The 21,709-nt window shown below is 41.4% G+C and overlaps 1 protein-coding gene across 3 annotated transcripts in view; it reads right to left on the bottom strand.

Annotated features, from left to right (window-relative positions):
• Positions 1–377: 377 nt before the first annotated feature.
• Positions 378–21,709, bottom strand: part of MORN1 (MORN repeat containing 1) — a 160,234-nt gene continuing 138,902 nt past the window's right edge. For all 3 annotated transcript variants that reach the window (XM_019541279.1, XM_019541278.1, XM_019541280.1), the window contains 2 exons: positions 20,525–20,598; positions 378–1,470 (listed from right to left, as the gene is read on the bottom strand). In XM_019541279.1, coding sequence (XP_019396824.1) covers positions 1,343–1,470; positions 20,525–20,598 — 202 coding nt within the window. In that variant the 3' untranslated portion in view covers positions 378–1,342. The remainder of the gene's footprint in view (positions 1,471–20,524; positions 20,599–21,709) is intronic.

Here is a 21,709-nt window from a genome sequence, read left to right as displayed (position 1 = left end):
GGTATAGATCTTCAGTGTTACCTAACCCTGAATAAACCTAGTGTTAAATTTGCTTTAGTGAACTGAAAGCATAAGATCAATTCCTAGTAGCAAGAGATGTCATTAAATCAATAGCATATGTAGATCATTATTTTGATGTCTGGCAAAAAACTGGGAGTGGCCAGTTAAGGAAGTGCACTGACATTGAGACCCTGCATTCAAGGAGTTTGTTCACTACAAAGCATACTTTGGAAGTGAAAAAAAAGAGTCAGTAGTCAGTCACTGCACTTAGTACAGATATCAGCTAGGGATTCAATCTTGATAAATAATTTTTGCAAAGTTGAACTGATGCCTGGAAATTAAGCATTCTGTATCAAGGAATAGATGCATCAAAAAACTCATCCTATTTTCCTTTTTAATATACATGCCCCCATCATACTTTTTCCAGTTACAGTTTCATTTTCAATACTGAAAGGCCCTAGTCAAATATTAATTGTACTGATTTTTTAGGCATGCTCTTCAAATCTTTTTCTGTTTTGATTGTCCCTTTTCTGATCAGAATGCAGTCCTTTTCTCTTTGCTTGCCAACTTTCAGGTGTTCTACAACTGAATCTTGATTGTTTAGTTGGCGTGAAAACACTTTGTATGTTCAGTGGCAACTCTCATCAAACCCAAATACGTTCCAACCACATGAACACAACATTTCTTTACCATTGTTTAGCTTCATTGATGGACTATTTGGCAATGGCCTTTCTGGAATAATTAATCTAACTTTGATCCTCCTTCACTGAAGACAGAAGCCAGTTTCAGGAGACAAGACAGCTGCCTGGTTGTCATCTTTTAGGCAATGAGTGTTTTTCAAGTAAATTAGATGAACAAGACTTTTTATCCACAAAACAATATATTCATAAATGTGTTATAAGAGAGGTGATCACTTTGGTCATAAAAGTTAATTTGCTATGTATGATTTTATCCATTAGCTGTTCAGATGGTTCACCAGTTTTTATGGCATCATTATGTGATCAAACTGTGGCCTGAATTTTCAGTTTATTTTAATAGAATTTTGTTAAAAATACATACAGCTTATATAATGATGAAAAATAGGATTCATCAAAGACATTTCTCTCCATCTCATAAATATGGATGTATCATCTAAAATGTGACTAGGTAGGACACTTTGTGAAATGGATTTCTGTTGGTCAATTATTTCTTTGCTGTTAGTATACCCCTTTTTTCAAAACCTACATGCATCTGAGGCCCAAGGGATCAATCCAACTCCTATTGTACTCAGTGGTAAAACCTCCACAAACTACAGTGTGCATTGGACAGAGCCTGTGAATTCCTGTACGTTTATGTTCCTTCTTTACTTGCTGGTCGCTTTCTTGTTTTTGGTTTTCTCTGGCAAAACCCTTAAGAGTTTGAAGGCTGGTGGGAGAGTCTGGCCCAAAAATGGGGGCATGGTTACTTCATGGACCATAAGCACATACTTGCCTGAAAGAGATAAGGGAAATGTGGGAATTAAACATTGTAAATAAATACATAAATAAATAAAACATAGGGAATAATGGTAGAACTGTTACTGTACCTAAATTACTCTGATATCACATGTATTAATTTGTATATATGAAATATAATGTGCAATGCACATGAAAGATCAGAAGCAAAAACAAATGTTTCTGCTTGTTTTCTATTCTTGTTAAAGCAAAAATATGAGATGATTTCATCATTTAATGGAGAGTATGACAATCTGTGCTGACATTTAACGGAACTGTCAATTAGCATGTATAGTAATCTCCCAAAAGAGTATGGAGTTAAAATAGTAAAACCACCACTATCACCACAAAGGTAATTTAGTTGATTATTTATTTTAATATACATTCATAATATTTTACATTCCTATAGAATCATAGATTTCATAGATGTTAGGGCTGAAAAAGATCAACAAGTCCAGCCCCCTGCCCCAGGGGCAGGAAGTCAGCTAGGGTCAAAGGATCCCAGCAAGATAAGCATCCAAATGTTCCTTGAAAGAGTTCAGAGTAGGTGCCTGCACCATTTCTGGAAGGATTCTGTTCCAGGTCTTGGGCACTTGGACAGTAAAATAATTTTTTTCTTATGTCCACCCTGAAACAGTCTTGAAGGAGTTTATGACCATTGGTCCTTGTTTTACCTTGGGGCACTGTGGTGAACAGATGTTCTCCCAGACCATGATGTACATCCCTTATGTACTTACAGGCTGCCACCAGGTCACCCCTGAGCCTGTGCTTTTTCAGGCTGAAGAGTCCCATGGCTCTCAGCCTCTCATCATATGGCCTTTTCTCTTGTCCTCTGATCATGCGTGTGGCTCTCCTCTGGACTCTCTCAAGCTTCTTGACAACTTTCTTGAATTGAGGAGCCCAGAATTGGATGCACTACTCCAGCTGTGGCCTCACCAAGGCCAAGTACAATGGGAGGATCACAGCCTGAGATTTACTTGAGAAGCATCTATGGATGCAAGCCAGAGTTTGGTTTGCTTTACCAGCTGTGACATCGCAGTGGTGGCGCATGTTCACCTTGGTCAATCGTGACCCCCAAGTCTCTTTCAGCAGTGGTGCTAGCAAGCGTAGCACTGACAAGCCTATAAGCATGATGCAGGTTTTTTCCCCCCGAGGTGGAGTACCTTACATTTATCAGTATAGAACATCATCAGGTTTGTATCCAGCCACTTACTAAGTTTATCCAAGTCAGCCTGGATCACCAGCCTGTCCTCAGGTGTGGACATTATGCCCCAAAGTTTAAGTGTTATCAGCGAACTTAGCCATTGAGCTTCTGACACCAGTGTCCACATTGTTGATAAAGGTGTCAAAGAGAACCAGTCCGAGGTCAGAGTCTTGGGGGACACCACTGGTCATGGAGTGCCATAATGATTCGCTACCATCAACCACTACTCTCTGGGTCTGACCTCAGAGCCAATTTCCCAGCCATCGGACTGTGGTGTAGCCAGGGCCACAGTTGGCCAATTTTTCCATGGGGAGGTCATAGGACAACAGATCAAAGGATTTTTTAAAGTCCAGATATATGACATCAATCTCTTTTTCCTTGTCCAGGTGGTATGTTACCTGGTCATAGGAGGAGATGAGATTGGTCAGGCAAAACCTACCCATGACAAACCCATGCTGGCTATCCCCCCCGGATGTTGCCCTCAGTCAGTAGGGTCTCTTTGATAACTTTCAACAGAATCTTACCACGGATTGAAGTCAAGATAATTTGCCTGTAATTCCCGGGATCTACTTTCTGCCCCTTCTTGAAGACGGGTACCACATTGGCCTTCTTCCGGTCTTCAGGTACCTCACCTGGGTGCCATGAGTTTTTAAATAATTTTGCCAATGGTTGGGCTGTGACACCTGCCAGCTCCTTTAGTATTCTAGGGTGTAATCTGTCAGGACCAGCTGACTTGAAGGTGTCCAGCCTCTCAAGTTGATCTTTTACTAGATCAACACCGATGCTGGGTATAAATACACCCTCACCCAGGCTGTCCCGCATCTTGCTAGGCAGGGCAGTGCCACTGAACTGATGAAAGACCAAAGCGAAGTACTCATTAAGTAGATTGGCCTTTTCCTGGGTGTCAGGTATCAGCTGTCCCATTTGGTTCAGTAGAGGTCCAATCTTACTCCTTGCTTTTTTTTTCCAACTCCCTACGTATCTAAAAAGGACATTTTGTTGTTCTTGATATGTGAAGCCAGGTGGAGCTCGGTTGCAACCTTGGCTTTCCTGATCCGTTCCCTGCAGTACGGACCACTGCTGAGTACTCCTCCTTGATGGTAATTCCAGCTTTCCATCGTTTATAAGTCTTTCTTCTGAAGTGTAGGAGGCCCTCTAGTTCCCTGCTGAGCCTAGGGGGTTGCTTTGCCCTTTTGCTACCCTTCCTCCAAGATGGGATGGCCATCCCTTAAGCTGTCAGGATTGCTCCTTTGAGGGGCAATCACTCCTCTTGGACTCCTCTTCCTGTTGAGTCGTGGTCTCTTAGGGCCTCAACAATGAGCCTCCTGAGCTTGTCAAAGTCAGTTTTCCTGAAGTCAAGACTTCTGTATTGTTAAGCGACTTGCCAGCTTTGCGATGGATAGTAAAGGTGATCAGCTCATGGTCCCTATCACCCAGCTTCCCATTGATTCTTAGGTCACTGACTAGGTCAGCCCCTTTGGCCAGTGTCAGCTCCAGCAATGCTTTACTTCTTGTTGGCCCATAGACTTTGTGGGTCAGATAGAGCTCATTTATGCACGTAAGGAAGCTTTGCAACCCATCGGATTTGGCCAAATGCTCTTCCCATGAGATGTCCAGGTAGTTAAAGTTTCCCATGACAACCATGCATTGAGCGCATGCAGCCTCAGCCAGTTCCCTGGCGAACTCCTGGTCCAGCTCTTGTTTCTGGTTAGGAGGTCTGTAGTAGACTCCTACCATTATGTCCCCTATGCCACATTCCCCATGTATTTTAAACCAGAGAGACTCCAGACATCCTTCCTGGGTGCCAATGTCAATTTGCAGGGATATGTAGCTGTCCTTGACATAGAGAGCTACACACCCACCCCTTTTATCTGCACGATCTTGCCTGTACAGGGTATAGCCATCTATACCTGTGGCCAGTCATAGGTGGGGTCCAACCAGGTCTCTGTTATCCCTATGATGTTGTAGTCATTCTTGTTTAGCAGGAGGACCAGTTCCTCCTGTTTATTCCCCAAGCTCCTGGCCTTGGTGTATAGGCAGGCAAGTGTCCCACTGGGGGCCCCTGCCTTTCCCACAGATCGTTCCAGGGCTAGGGTAGGAGTACCTTAGCCTGCTGAATTTACAAAGCTTGCCAGTGGGCTTGCAGTGGCGTTAATCCCCCCCAACCCCTTCAATCTTGATAATGTCAGAGACTGTAAAACACTATAGCCTCAGTTCTGTAAACACTTACAATATGCTTGTGTTTATGCGTATGATTATCAACAATTTCAATGGAAATACTCGTATGTAAAGTTAGATCAGGACCTATGTATATACTGAACCAATCAGATGTAGCCATCTCTGGGACAGATTGATGACATGGCTAGCCTAGTCTATAAAACTTTGCATGCTCATAGGAAAGTGGGAGAAGAGGGAAATTTTGACCAAGGACGTAGGGTCAAGCTGTGTTTATTGTGAAAAGGACCTTTTTATTTTTGTCGTCCAAACAGAGCAAAGAAGACCTACACGGTAAAAATCTCCTTAACAACTGTCATACAAAGTAACCACATGAAAGTTCAATTTTTCCACCTCAAAAGAAAGGGAGGTTGAGTTGACCCTATAAAAAAAACAAGTATCATATCTTTTGTACACCATGAAAAGCTTTGCTGGAAAATCTGTGGAAGTCAAAGCAGATGTTAAGTACCAAAAACAATTTTCAGATTGTTTTCGCCTACAGACTGTGAGGATGGATACATTTAGGAAATAAATGCTTGTTAGCTACTATATGTTTTGCATGGGCAGCTGGGAAAGAAAGGCACTTTTATTTACAGAATAATCGGGGTGTGAGACTGTGGTTCTTTTTCATGCAAATCTCCTGCTCGCATCAGTGGAGATTCACACATGGAGCAAAACAAGATTTTCAGTGTCAGTTATAGAAGCACACCCCTGCAATATGGATGCATGACTTCAAGAACTGGATTAAAGCGTGATCCCAAGTAACAAGCTAGAGGGGATGGACCTCATAGCTTGTTACTAAATCTTTGGGCCTTGAAGTCATGGTAAGCAAAGGGTTTTATTTTTAACGCATCCTATTTGTACAGCTAAACTTGCCAATGATATTTGAACAAAATCCTACAGAACTCTAAATTGTGACTCAGGTTAAGTGTCCCCTTTTCTTCTCCCATTCGCTATACTTCACCTACCTCTACATCTATATGTGAAGGGAGCATTTGATAGCAGGATCCAAGTAAATGTCAAGGGAAATATCTACTACATATTCTGGTTCTGGTCTGTTACTTTCTACTATAGTATTAGAGTCTTCTTTTTAAATTTTCTGTGCTACTCATAGTATGTCCCTTGAATAAGATTAATAAAGCCTGCAGTTCCTGCTACAGGGAGAAATATACTCCAGTGACAAAAATAACAATGCTGTCTGATTGTCTAACTTTTTAATTTTAAGGGAAGTATTTTTGTAATCTAAAAAGTAATTGAAGTGGGTGTTGTTCTCCAAGGCACAGATGCTGGAGCAGCTCCTAGCAGCAGAGGTCCCTGTTGATGTGAAGTAAGTCAGCAGAGGGGGCAGCAGGCATGAGGCCTCCTGTCAAAGCACAAGGGACAGGCCCCCCACGACTCCCTGTAGAGGAAGGGAGCAGTGCAGTGCAGGCAGAGCTTTAGTGGCTCCCCTATGCCTCCCCCTTGGGGTAGGTTTTACTGGCTGGGCAATGCAGCCCTGAAGGGGCAAGACATCTCACTGCCCAGGATTCAGGCGCCCTTAGAAACCTGCACTGGGGCTTCCTCCCAGGACAGCAGGTGGGCTGGGACTACATCTGCCCCCAGTACCTGGCACAGCTTTCCCTGATCCATCCACCTCTGCCCCAGGCAAGTGCTTGGCCTCAGTGCTGAACACTGCGGGTGGGAGAGGCGGTGTCAGATCCTGGGGGCTGTGCTCAGCTCAGCCCGGGCAGGCTGAGCACAAGGCAGCTGGGGGCTCAGCTCTCTCCTTAGTCAGCCTGATCCAAGGTCGAGCTCCCAGCCACATTGTGCCTAGCCTGTGTGCTGAACTGCACAGAGCCCCCAGGAGCTGATACCACCTCTCCCACCTGTAGTGTCTGGCATGGAGGCCAGGTGCTTGCGCAGGACAGAGGTGGGTGGAGCAGGGAAAGCTGTGCCGAGCACTGGGGGCAGATGCAGTCCCAGGCCATCTGCTGTCCCAGGTGGGAGCCCCAGCGCAGGCTTCTAAGGGCGTCATTATCTCTTAGAAAGTCGGCAGTGAGGCAACCAACCCTTGCAGGGTTGCACTGGCTGGCCAGGAACCGTGCCCCAAATGAGAGGCGTGGGGGAGCTGCTAGGAAAGACCCTGCCTATGCTGCACTATCTCCTCTCTCTGCAGAGAGTTGTGGGGCACCTTTCCCCTGTGCTTTGATAGGAGCCCTCGCACCTCCGCTGGAACTGACACTCCAGCTACAGTGTCTGCACTTGCAGAACAGCACCTGCTTCTTCTTCACCTTGGCAGCACCTGACGGCAGCTTGGGGACCCATGGGCTCAACTCCAGCTTGTTCTCATCTGATGCTGGGAAGGCAGGAACTTGGGAAGGGGGTTAGAGCTGCAGCCAGGGCTGGAGCCAGGGCCAAGGCCAGGCCGATCGCATCCGGGGGGACTAGAGGCTCCCACTCCCTTGGCCAGCGCTGGGCTGCACCGCCTGACTATGTTGCCGCAGGCTTCCAGGGGCTGTCCAGGCTGCTGACCAGGGCAGGCTGCCCAGTGAGCCATGTTAAGGCACCTTAAGGTGTCTGCGTGTAGGCACGTGCCTAAATTGCCTTAATGTGCCTTAGGCTAAGGCGCATTAAGTTTAGGCATGCATACATTCCCATGTAGACATGCCTGAGGTTAACAAGGGGTGCCTCAAATCTAAAAAGGTTGAGAGCCACTGATCTAGAAGTATATGTGGTCGTGCATAGATACCCCTACCACTTTCTGTAGTCAAAGGCCAGAATAGCTACCTACAACTACCAAATTCTCCTGTTACTACAACTAAATCCCCAGGCAAGAGATTCTGTAGGAGTCAATGAGCATGTTGGGATTTGCATGTTACATTCACAATTGCACAGGCCCCAGTCTAAGTTTAAATGCATTAAAGGAAATATACTTTTGATTCTGCTTTATTATAAGAAAAATACACTTCAGAATGAAACTTCGGAAGTGCACAAGAACCATGACTGGTCATAGGAGAAAGGAAGAAGAAATATAGATAGTAGAGTTTGGGACAATATTTTTTCTAATTAATAACAGAAAAGACCTATAGTTTTAACTGTGTAATGCAGTGGTGCTCAGCGTTGGCCCTGTGGGCTGAATGGACATACACAGGGCCAGTCTGAGGGTAGGAGCCCCTCAGGCCAGCTGACAAAGTGCCAGGGGCTGAATCTGGCCAGCAGCTGAGGTTTGAGCACTCCTGATGCAATGTATTCATGTTTGAAAATGTTATTCTGTATACAAATTTGGGGTAAGTTTGACAAGCTGTAAAGATCATACAAGTGAAGGCTTACTAGGCACTTTGCATAAATCTTGACTTATGCCTTCATTTCCTTCATCCTACCTATGGCAGCACATTTCTCAGTGGCCTTACCTAACCTCAGTTTTTTAGAATCAGGCATCTGCAAAACATTGCTGCCACTTCTCCAACTATACAAAAACGCACGATCCAGATTACCCATACACTTAGCCAACTCCTCTGGCTCCTAGTTTAATTCAGAATCCAGTTCAATCCAGTTCCTTTCATTTTAAAATTCTTCATGGATTCTACAAAACAGTCCTCTTTAAGCCTAAAGAAAATCACCCTTTTTGGTGGGGGGAGGAAACCTTTTCTGGAGCTCCTGCCTTCACATATACCTCTGCCATATAGATATAACAGGCCTGATTCTCAATTATACTCTAAAAGGGAGTTTAAAGTGGATTGAAATGCAATGCAGTGAAAGTATTAAGGGGCCTTCACAGAGATGAAAATGAGTCCAATCTGTTTTCAAATTTTAACTGAAAACTTCTCTCAGCTCTTGCCCACCTCTTAATTTCTCCCTCCTTGTGCTAGTATTTAACATTGTATTATTAACTTCCTTAAGCATTTGGGAGACGTTTTGCATGAAAAATGCCATACAAAATGAAATGCCATGCCATATAATTGGGATTAATAATAGTAATAAAATTGGTATGTGCTTTTAAAGCAGTCACCAAGGTGCTGTGTAAACAGAGGGTGACTGCATCAAGCATCCAAGCAGTTACATTTTTGGTTTAGATAAGGAGAACCACAAATAAAAGACTTTGAGGAAAGAAAGTTATTTGCCCCTTTTATTGCCTAAATATGCCTGGAGAGTTTCAAAGCAACAGGAATCATTATAAAAGTGAATGGGAAATAAAATAAAAATGTTTTGTTGCCTTAGAAACACTCCTATTCTGTGTACCTTTCCTTTGTGACACATTAGTATTCTGTGTATTTTGGCACCAGAAAATATATTAAAACAAGTTTTTTCCTTCTTTTTTGCACAGACTGGGATTTCTCTGTATAGTGAAAAATATCTGCAGGAAAGAGTTACACTGTAAAAAAGCAGCAAGAAAACAGAGCCAAGTTTCTTAAATATTTGATTTTATTCTGTCTACAGCAATTAATTCTAAAAGTCTCTTACCAGGGGAGTGTGTTTTCTGGCTGCAGATGCAAGGGACTCCCATTGATAACAATGGAAGTCATGCACTTGGTGCATATCAAAAGTCAGAATCTGACTCCAATGTATTCTTGTGAAATAGAACAAAGCCTCTGGGATTGTGGGCAGTGAATTTTATTCTGCTGAGCTGAATCTCTTTCTTAAGGATATGAGAATTATAAAATAAGTTTAAGTTGGCTTTTGGATTAGTAACTAAACAAATCTTTCTAACAGATCCCTGTGAAGTCTCTGTACAAAAGGCAAAGCATAATGCAAGTTGTTTAAACTGTTGAGAAAATGGTAAGATACTTGAAAGAAATGGAGTTTTAACTGAGACTCAATAGTAATGGATTTTCAACTAAATATGTGATTATTTATGACATCCTGGCTGACAAAGCATTTTGTCTAGTGATCTGCAAAAGCACACTAAAGCTGCCTCCTTGTGTTGTATTAAATTAAATGTATTAACAGGACAAAGATGTAAAAGTATAGCCAATAGACCTGGTGTGGAAATAAAAGTGCAATGGTAAGGACTTTACATATAGTGACTTTTACACTGATGAATCTCAAAACATGTTACAAATGGTATAGGAATCACAGCTAACACGAAGCTTCTTCTGGTGCAAAATGCAGCATCATATGATAATTTAGGAGTGGAAGTGAAGAATACTGCACGCAATAAAAATTACCAGGGTTACATGGTTCGGCAGGATGTTATTATCGACCCTGGAATATAGCCAGGGCACCTGGGTTAACACTATACTCTTGGAAGAAGCACTTTGAAACTTCTGCTAATTTATATTAAAGATGAGTAAGAGTTAAAAACAAAAATGGGGTAGTTCAGTTTATTTATAGTTTTAATTTTCCTGTCAGGTCTTGCATCTCAGGATACAATGAAGTATATTGTCACACCACAGAAAGCCAGGGGAGATACCTTTCATTCCAATCACTAAAAGGATCCTGCTATACAAGATAGTATCGTGTAGCAATGAAACAGAGCACTTAAATATTCTAACATGCAGAGCTGCTGTGTGATCCAGCACCAAGTGCACACAGATTTCACATTGCCATGGAATGAAATGTCTTTTCACACAAAATGTCAGGATGACTGTAGAACTTAGCAGCACAAGTCTGTCCTGCAGATTCTACCCTTCTGCTGCTTATTATAATTGCTTGATATTTAAAGCAAGTTCAAGAATCCTGCTCCGTTATCACTAGATAATGAAACGCAACAGAATCAGAGCCCAATTTGCAGACATGTAGTTTGAAGGCAAAATACAAAGAAGCAGAAAACACAGCATAACCTATCCTTTATCTATTAAGTCAGTGCATGTTACAACTGAAAGGACCAATAGTCAGGGTTGACCCAGCACACATTCAATAGCAGATGCATCATGCCCTGAAAACCTACATATTTACACTTAGTTGCATACTTCTTTATAATACATATTTCTTACTTTCCTTACCAAAAGTCACATTTAATACCACATTGTGAAGCATTTGGGCATTAACATTCATAAATACGAATAAGTGGTACTGTGCTCTGAGCCAGCAGGGAAACTCTTCTCTATAACTCAGTACAAGTCCTTAAGTTCCACACAGAATACTGTCACAAGCCTGTCCTGAAAAAAAGGGCTGGCTGGCTAATGATCAACCTTTGCCCAAAAACCTGCTACCTGATGAGAAGAAAACATACACTTTGCTGATTTGTGGAGGAACTAAAAAACCTGTTGCTAAATAAAGTCAGTGGTTCGCAACCTTTTTTAAACTTAAGGTACCCCTTGTTAGATGCAAGACACTCCTTGGAAAATGCCAGCTCTTACTTTTCACTTGTTTTTTGATTACAGGAACATAGTACAACAATTCGTATGTTGCAAAGAACTCAGAAAGAACACAAGTCATAATGTTTTTAACACTGTGGATTCCTATTTGAAATCTCTGGCTTACCTTGTCAATCATGTTTGTACACCTAACAGTGCTAACATTGTCTTATACCCCTCAGCACCCCTTAAAGGATTTCAGGGCACCTTAAGGTGCTGTGACACCCTGGTTGAGAATCACTGCTTTAGATTAATAAATCCAGTCTTTCTGTTGGAGCAGGAAGAATAACTTGAAAAACTTGTTTTTGACTGCTACAACTCCAGTCTCCTCTTCTGCACTAGATCTAAGGGGGGGGGGGCGGTAAAAACAGGATATGGCTGTAAAGGGCTCCTTTCCCCATTTCTTGAGTGCTGACATAGCAGATTGCTCTGAAGGTTATGGGCACACCTGCTCTGGCTCTGCCCTGCCAGTTACTACAAGAGCTGAAGAACCCAAGGCAAGAGGCAGTTGTAGTCTGGCCTTTGAAGAGGTCAGAGTTTCTAGCTCAGGAATGCTTTGGACAGCTCCCAAGGGAAGGCTAGGGCAAAAGATAAAAGATGTTGAAGAGCAAAGCAGAGGGCAAGAGGTATTTGAAATAAGGTATTTTATCTGCAATGAATGGTGTTTGAGAGTGTTATGAAACTGCACAAGGGGCACACCATACATGTGGGTGTGAAAAGGTATTTGTGCACTCGTCTACTTCTAAAACAGGTGTAAGATGTTAAAGACCAAATTTCCAGACAACCTGAAACCAGGCACTGTTGGACCCCTATAAACAGGGAAGGAGTGTTGCTGTGGCAATGATGGTCCAACAGATATGTGAAAAGCAAGGATTTTTTTTCAACGGTTTCCTCAGAACCTGAAGAAGGGCATTTTGTGCCCAAAAGCTTATCTAACATCTCTCCCAGCTTGCAGTGGGGCTAATAAAAGATATCACAGAAAAACCTTTGCTCCTTGCAAGCCCCTATCTTGATTTTTTTTTTTACTTGAAGTACAATATTCAGCCATTGGAGGTCTTTGCGTGCTATATAAAATCCAGACAAGGTATGATCCCTGGTTTAAATAGAAGGGAAGGGAGACAAAGCTAGGACTCAATCTGAGCAGAAGCTCATTTGTCCTAGTGGTTATAGGGGCTTTTCCTGAAAAACCTACTCTTGGTTAAAATGGCTGGGTATAGCATGGTTGCCCCCACGCTGGGATTCCTAGTTAAAGTCAAACCTAAAACTCACATCAGAAAATATGACTCTCAATGTTATAAATACTTAAAGCTATAAATACTTAACATACATATGGTCTCCCATGCCATGTTTTTGGAGTAACCTCCAAATATTTAACATTATTGATTCTATTTACCACCTATTCCCAAGAATAAGGAGGTTCAAAGGTGTTTTTCCATTTTCCAGTCTCCGATATCAACTTTAATAAAAACCTTTTCACTCCAGCTTTGGAGAAGCGATAAGACTCCAGTTTTGACAAAACACTTTACATAGTACGTGAATATAAAATATTCTCCTAAAAATGCAACAGCTTTGCACTAATCTGTAATCACCACCACAGCTTGTCCCTAAACTATTTTTTTAAAATCATGTTTACCCTGATCCAATAATTCTGTGTATGCCAAATGCCCAATTTTACATGGTGAAGGACTGTCCCAGTATACTAGAATGTCCTTTTCTTGGAAAAGCTCATCTTTAATTTAACAGCAAAGCATATTTTGTTGTGATGCTGCAAAGACTTATGTGCATTCTTAAATTCATATCCTCATTCACTTCAATATGGCTATTCTCAATTTATAAAATTAGCCATATCCAGTAATCTTTTTAAGATCATGGTTTAACACTACAACAGCACAGCCAATTTTTTCCCTCCTTCGGCTTTAGAAAACATTCCAGCTATGATTACCTTATTTCAAATGTCCAACTCTTATTAACTGAAACTAACAAACATTAAAACTAAAACAGCAACAAAACACCAGCAACCATCACTCTTCTGGGGATATGCTAGTGTGGGTTAGGGCCTCAGCCCTCTCTTTCTCTTATGCTGGTACTGGAATTGCATCCTGTTTTCATATGCACAATTATGAGGACAATGCCATTTTCAAACTTGGGAAACTATCCTTCTTTTTCTCTGGTATGGTATTAATTGTAAATGAATAACATTTAGACTGCTAGAATGCATTCTTCCATGGTTAAGGAAGCCCTTCAATCACTTCTGATTTCATCAAGATACTGTTTCCATGCTTCTCTTTGCAAACTTCATTATTTCTCCTTTATTGCTTACATACCACCATGTATTATGTTACTTTTGCTCTTTCTCCCTCTTAACATTCCTTTTCTCCAAAATGCAAACCTCATAAAGGACTTCAAAACTGTTATCCCGGTGTAGATTTGGAATAAACAGATGTGTTTAGGAGATTTTTAGGCACCAAGATTGAGGGCAAAAGAAATGCTCCCCTCCACACCACTGGAGTACTGGATCCAACATTCAGAAATGATGTTCTGGTCCGTAGTCTGAGAAGACACACATTTTAACAGTTAGGGTCACTAATCACTAGAAAACTTATTAAGGGATGTGGTAGTCTCCCACACTCAAGGACTCTAATGTATCTTTGTAAAAGACCTTAATGCAGGAATCACTTGGGAAAATTCTCTGGTCTGTGTTATCGAGAAGGGCAGACCAGATGAGCATAATACTCTTGTTTTGCCTTAAAATCTATGACATATGAACGCACAAGATGCTGTTCAGTTATCTGTAAATAAAAATCTTCAACTTCTTTATTTCCCTCCCCATATGTTCTAAAAAATACAATGACATTTAAAACAGAGAAAAAGAAATATCACACACTCTCTCTCTTCCCCAAATAAAATGCTTTTTGCACCAATGCTACTTAATAATGCTGTAGCACAGAAAGAGAAAATAGAGCTAGCAATGCATGCTGTAATGCCATGCAAAAATCAGTCGCATGCATTTGAATTGAATTCTATACATGATTTATACATGCTGCAGAGTGATTTCTTGACAAATGTCAGGAAGGGTCAGTTCTGTGTTGTGGAGTGTTTTCTTGACAACAGTGCTGCGGAGACCCCAAAATAAATATATACATATGTATAGGATGCATAAAGCGTGTGTTTGCTATTTTAGTAATTTGTGTCCTTGAGATCTCTTTACATTTTACTGCTTATTCTCTACAGCCATTGGAATGAGATGATTATTTTTACAAGGTATCAGTTAGGCACATTCCAACAAGTACAGAACTGTCTGTAAGAATTAGCTCAGCACACCTTGCCTTAATTAAGGAAGATTCTGTGGTGGAGCAAACAAGTAGGATTTTTTCTTTATGGCATGTGATGTGATTAGTTCTGATACTCAGAGCTATGGGTTGTCAAGCTAAAAGTTTTAACAGAACCAGGAGACTATTCTTGAACTAATGTCAAATGATCCCTGAATAGACTGCAGTAAGAGTATTCTGAGAGTGAGAGACCATAGTTTCTTTCAGCTGAAGCTTTCTGAAGAATAATTAAAATCAGCTCTGGAAAAGTGCTCAGCACAAGTCTTAGAAAACAGACACAGTATTTTTGCGATAATACAAAAGATCGCTAATTGACAATGAAGAGTTGGTCAAAGCTTTTTTTTTTCAGTCCAGAGACTAGGACACTTGGGTTGATCTTTACTCTAAAACATTATGCTGTTTTAAGATGCCTATTCAAAACTGTCTTTTACAAATGTTAATCTGAAGCAATATTTTTTATTTACATCATTTTTCCTGAATATCTTACCTAGAGACTCTCCTTATTAGAAACACTGGATTAAATTCCCCTCTTTACTCTCCAAGTACATGCAGAATGGCAAAAGAGAGGATTTGGCCCACTGTGGTACTCAGCTAAGAAAAACAGGCCGGATCATAATGTTCACTGTTAAGCACAACTCTCCAGTGAGTATCAGAATATAAGCTATGCTCATTCATTCTTTGGGGTCGTCTCAGTCTTCTGTGCCTTTACTGCAGTGTTGGTACCTCTTTTTGGGCTCAACAGAGGACAGCCAAACTGTGTAATAACAGTGAAGCTGTAGAGTGGGTAGATTACTAAACACTGCTGGTGCGATTCTACATTACAATTAGCTCTTGTTAAAGGCTCATTAACTAGTGCTAAGTGCTCTTTAGGCATCTTAAAGTTAGGCGCCTTGAGGCGAGGGTTATCTTTGAGCTATGCCAGGCAGATTGACTTAGCGTAACTTCTAAATGTTCCATGGACATAAAAAAAACCAATCTGCAGTCTTCCAGTAACCCAGGAGGCACCCCTCCAAGGCAGATTATCTGTCCTCTTGGACTCCGATGCCCCCCAAGACAGGCTGGATAGCACTGGTTGGTGAATGAGGAAAGAGGTGAAGTGAGGGAGGGGAGAGGGGAGCTGCTGGGCTGTGGAGGCCCCAGCAGGTATGGGTATGGGTGGGTGTGTGCGCAGGAGCTGGTGGGGGGTGCTGGGGCTGCGGTATGTGCGTGTGTGTCTGTGTGCTGGGCTGGACAGTTGAGCAGCACAGTAATGGAGCAAACTTGTCAGCTATTAGCCATGCCCTGCTCACCAGCTCCCTTGCAACAGGTCAGAGCTGTGTACATTACAGAAGGTTTTAACCCCGAACATTCAAGTGCTTGCAGCACATGTTAACTTTAACAACAACCTAATGACCTAAAGGTTTGCATGTGCTGTAACATTTAGCAGCTGATGAGTGGTGTTAGCTCATGGTACCACTTGAAAGGCTAGCCAACTTGAGTTAAAAGCACCAGCATATTCAAGTTAAGGGCTTTTGTTTGTGGACAGGATATGTTGGGGAAATACATGAATTATAACACAAGTTAACTTTGCAGTGAAGAAAAGCCCTTTTCCTTTGAAGGAGAACTTTCTCACGTAAAAGGAGTGCCAGTAATGCAATACTTTTTAAATGGAGTACTGTATTTCCAGGTTAGATTACTGAAATGTGGGTGTCCCCTGAAGACAATTCAAAAGCTATAACTTGTGCAGGAGGCATTGGCTTGCCTGCTTCATGTAGTAAACTAGTACAAAACTGCCACACATGGGCACTGCCCCACCTCCCCATGGTGTGCAATGCCAAGAGTTAATTTGAACACATAAAGCCATATTTGATAGTGAACTTGGCTATAACAGGAACTGAAGATTGAATCCCAGCTCATTCCAAGCGAATGGCAAAACTTCCATTCCTTGCAATGGAGCCAGGATCCTTCCTTGTATTTATCTTTGTGTCCACTATTGTGGCAACAGAACCAGATGACTTACTTCTGTTGATGGCCCTCGAGTTTGAAAAGCATGGTTAAATTCAGTGGAAAGTCATTGGCTGTGAAACTCACTCCCCCTGCTGGTGCATCTAAGAACCCAGTTACTTAGTTTGGTACGTGGTGCCGGAGTCAAAATTTTTGGATAAACCTTTGAACAACTAGATCAAAAACTATAAAGACATCTTCTCTTTGTATGTTGGTTTGTTTTTATGTTTTCCCCTCTTTTTCTGGTTGGGCAGGTGGCTCAAAGGAAGGTCAAAAGAGGGTTAACTGTGTTGCAAACTGTGGGCATTTAAACACTGACATTTTCCTTCCATACATGAAGGGCACATCTACACATTCATTAATGTGCAGTGGCTACTGTGCATTTAATTTAGTACGTGTGTAATCAAGTACTAAAAAATGTGCAGTAACCAGAGTTTCTGCGCAGTAGCGCCAGCAAATGCTTTTTTAGTGACACTTACTGAGCAGTAGCCTAATAATACTGCACAGTAGCATATCAGCACTGTCCATGCTGTGACGCATAACTGCAGTGTTACTAGGCTGTTGTTCAGTTAGTGTCTTGTGTAGACATGTGCAGTGTCTCTAGATGCCGAACAGATGGACATATTATTTCTAAACTTAAAAGAATCTTAAGGCAGTCTCAAAAGTTGACAGTAGATATTAGCAATATTCAGAAGCACCTAAGCCTTTAGGGTGACAAGTTCTTTAAATATTTCTCTTGAAATTTCTTCGGCACAAGTGTGCTCCCCTCCACCCCTGGTCTTCAGTGTGTCACTGCTTATATATAAATTAGAGATCTAAAACTACAGTATTGTTTAGCAACCTAGTCATTTTTCCTATAATAGTAAGAACAGAGTTGTTCTTTGCATTATATTTTTATAATACTTCACCTGATTCTGCAAAGACTTAAACATGTGCAAGGCTTCATTTGCAAGAACAGCCTCTTAAATCTGAGTGGGACTACTGAAAAAAGATAAATTAGCACGTGCAGGATTAGCCGCAAAGAATCCAATTCTGCTAACAGTCAAGTGCTATTAAGTTCCATATATATCAGATCAGATCAACTCAAGCTGAGGAGTTCTCCATGTTGATCTCCTACACTGCATTTCCTGTTAACTTGAAAAGAATAAGTGTGAAGAACAGTATAACCGAAATGTAAGCAGATGCAAAGGGAGTAAGGATCTCTTAGCTAGATATTGGGGGACACGTTTTTCAAATCAGGAAGAAATAAAACTCAATGAAATTCATGAATGATTTATTGCAGCTCCCCAAGTAACCACTCCCGACCACCATTAAGAATATAACTTTCCTTACAAAGAATTACACTTGGCTTCAAAGACAGGCCTTGTAACCTCCTTAATCTTTAATAGAGCCTGCAACAATTACTATAAGGTATTAAACTATCTACAAATTACATTCCCTATGTGATTATCTCACTTTTTGATAGACATTTTTTGGGATCATAAATAACAGTAAAATTACCATAAAAGCTAATACTACTGTACTTAAAGAAAATCATTATGTAAAGGTTTATGAATTTTGCAGTCATTAATGGACGTAAGTTAATGGGCCATAGGCTTTCCAGAATATGATACCAGATATTTTTCAACCAATGAAACTTCCAGAGATACAAAAACCTTCAGAGGTCACCAACTTCAAAAATGAAAAAGAAAGTTATAGCTTTATACTAATGAGAATAAAAAAGAAGCACAAGCATGAAAGCAAATATCATATATGACAATGATTCTTTAAATAGACCAGTAAAATAAGAAACTGAACTCTGACTCTTCAGTCCCATAGTATCAAAAAAGTCAGAATCAAATGTGCAAGATGAATAAAACAAGCTTTGAAAGAGCTTTTTCTCTTAAGTAATGGGAGAGTGTCATGAACCCGACCCTAGACTAGAAGGTTTGTGGGGTGTCATGAAGATTTTCTGGTGTTCATTTAACTGGCGTGTGTGGTCTCATTGGAGAGCCAATGTTATGCTTTATCCAGTTATATCATTTTTATCACTATACTGGTTATGTTGCACTATCTGTATATATCTTTATTATTCTGGATATGGTTTAATCAAGGAAGGGGAGTGGGCACAACTGCTAAATCTCTCTTACTATTGTGATACTAGGGCAAGTGCCACTCCCAAGTATAGACAGAAGAGACAGGTAGAATGGGCATGCAAGTTATTGTCTGTCTGTAATGGGCAAATCAACTTCTCTTTGACCCAAACCACACCGAATGGATCCAGATCATGCCAGGACAAGAAATGCAAAACCTGCCAACACATCACCACCACCACCACAACGGAACCATCACCATTCCTGGACTGTACCTCCAGAAATGTTATATATCTCATCCAATGCACCAAATGCCTTTATGGAAAATATGTAGGAGAAACCAAACAACAACTGGGCACCAGAATGAACGCACACTGAAAATCTATCAAAGACAAGAATACCCAAGTACCTGTGGGTGCACACTTCTCACAAGACAACCACTCCCTCTCCAATCTCTCAGTTCTAATCCTCAAAGGGAATTTACAAAACACCTTTTATAGATGAGCCTACAAACTTCACTTCATAAATCTACTGGATACAAAAATTAATGGACTCAGTATAGACATTGGATTTATAACACATTACATCTGAGTCATTACGTACCTGCCAGACCTGACCTCTTACAATTTTTCCTCTCCTCCCCTCCTTTTCTGCCCTTTATCTTCTTAATTTCCAGCTATTTCCCTTTTCACAGACAGCCTCTTTTCTACCTTGAATTACTACTGTTGTAGAGTCCCCCTTACTTACCTTTGTTTTTTTCCCCCATCAGCCAGAAAATGTCAGGTGTCTTACAGAGAGACTTTCTGGAGGATTATGGAGATGCATGAGGAATTGGGACAATGCTGAGGGAGGTGTGGCTTGGAGATATTATAAGGGCTGTTTGTAAGGCTGCCAGAGGCTTTGGATTTTTTCCTGGTTGGAGAAAGTTTCAGGGCCCCAGGACTCACAGCCAGGACTGGCAAAACTATCAGGAAGGCTGAGTTCTGGAGATACAGGTAGGACTCTCAGGAGGGCTAGGGAATAGCCAGGTATGAGGGTAAGCAACTTTATTTGTCTTTTTGTTCTGTCTCCACAACCCAAAAGGAAGGCCACTTAGGGTAAGCAGATTCCCCTGCTGCATCTGTGAGCTCTGGCATAAGCACAGTGGAGCTGAGATCTGCAGGGGGAAGCAGTTATCTCAGGGCAAACCTTGTTCTGTTTCTTGGTACAAGTGGCAGAACACTAGGGAGAAATGCGTGGCTCTGGGGGCATCCTGTAGATGGGTTTGTGACAGAAGATTGACCACATTCCTTGGTCACCTGTTTCAGTGGCACAGATGTGTTCAACATACACATCTTTTCCTTCACTCTTGAGCCTCTATGTATGGGAAGCTTCCTTCACAGAACACAAGAAACATCTTCCACTTTCTACAGGGAAGTGAGAGTACCATGATACCATACAATGATCTTTTCTGCAACCACTCACAAGAATTTTTAGAAATGGACATGAAAGTAAATAACTGTGTTTTTTTTAAATGATATAATAATAATATAACAAACTACAGCACATGAAATAAGTTTCTGGTATCCCTTTTATTTTCAGCAGGACACTTACTCAATCTCTCCCCTCCAGTAAGGAGGTCAGAATGATCTGCTGCTTTCCTCAATGCTGCTTGGACACAGAGGGTCAGTTCTATGTCTAGTATAATTAGATATGGCTCCGGTATCTTGGCTCATATAAATCAACACAGCTGAGTTAAAGATCTGGTCCCAAAAGGAAAGGTCAGATCAGGAGACAGCAAGCACTTACTCACATTCAAGGTTTCCTGATTTGCCACCTTGCTACTGCCAAACCACTATGTATGCTGAAGCATTTAAAAGTAAGTTCTTACGACAAAAACTTCCTTCCAGATATGACTCTATTTACTTTTTAGTAATCAACTCCCAAAACATTTCACTTGATGTGTACAGCAATGCAGACTGTGAGCAATCCTTACCTGGCAAAACGCTACCGTTCTTCATGGAGCACTGATCGTTTTTTAACTCGTGCCATTTGGATGTCATCTCAGATCTGTAGAATATTAAAACATGATAATATTGTCTCAGATCTTTAGGATATAAAAAACATGATAATGGCACCAAAATCATAGAAATATAGTGCAAAGAGCTCATGTGACAATGCAGGACTGTACCCTACACTACACTGGTATTTTCCAGCATTTAAATAAGTTTATAACCTTATTATAGCATATTTTCTAGCAGGGTTTTTACCAGATATCTCCATTTTAACTATCTCCATGTATAAAGTAATCAATAAAACCATCAACTAAACCTACACTTCAGAATCCCTTTTCAAGATTTTGAAAAAAATATGCTTATTCAAAGGATGCAATAAACCTAGATTTAACAAATGAGTTTTAAAGTAATCCATGTATACTCTGCTGGACTTGAGTAGGGTACTGGCTAGAGAAAATATGAAGTAAAGATGTGCTTTAACTAAGCTCCAATCTTACTGTCACTGAAATAATTGATAGAACCTCCATTAATTAGCAGTGGTTCACACACCTATGTCCTTATAGGTATGGTGATATCCAGAATACTTTTATCACTCTACAGTTACCTGATAGTAAAACTCATCCCTCATATAAACTGCAGGGCTTAGATGTTGATAAACTGAGTTTTACTTTATTCACTTTTCAAGGCTGGATTTAAAAATAAGTAATGATTCCAGTATTGTATTATCCAAAGAAATAAACTCCACAGTGAACTCAAAGAGCTGGGAGAGCACCAATAAAGATTTTTTCAGCTGATACCAATGACTGATTATTAACCAGCCATATCGGCCGATACTGGTCTGATTGCCGATATGCAACCCAGCAGCTTGGAGAGCAGTGCCCAGCCAGTAAGTGTTGGGGGAAGCAGAATTGGGAAGGGAAGGGGCATTGCGGGGACACACTGAGCCTGCCACAGTGAGGAAGGGGTGAAGGCAGGCTGCCTGCTGTGGGCTCAGGGCCAGGGGCTGCACCAGCCTCTTCCCAGTGGAGGCTGGGCCAGGGCTCAACGTGGGGCATGCAAGGGCAGTGCTAGGAGGAAGGGCTATGGGGTGGGTACAGCCACCCCAAAATTCTCCGTAGCCCCCCAGTAATCCCTCTCTCAGTGCTACTGTTGCCCACCCCACCCCC

This window comes from Crocodylus porosus, unplaced genomic scaffold, assembly GCF_001723895.1.
Source record: "Crocodylus porosus isolate Cpor-Errol unplaced genomic scaffold, CroPor_comp1, whole genome shotgun sequence".
In the NCBI taxonomy this organism is placed as follows: Eukaryota; Metazoa; Chordata; order Crocodylia; family Crocodylidae; genus Crocodylus; species Crocodylus porosus.
Note: the sequence above shows the minus strand (reverse complement) of the source record. Positions and strands in the feature narration are given on the sequence as shown.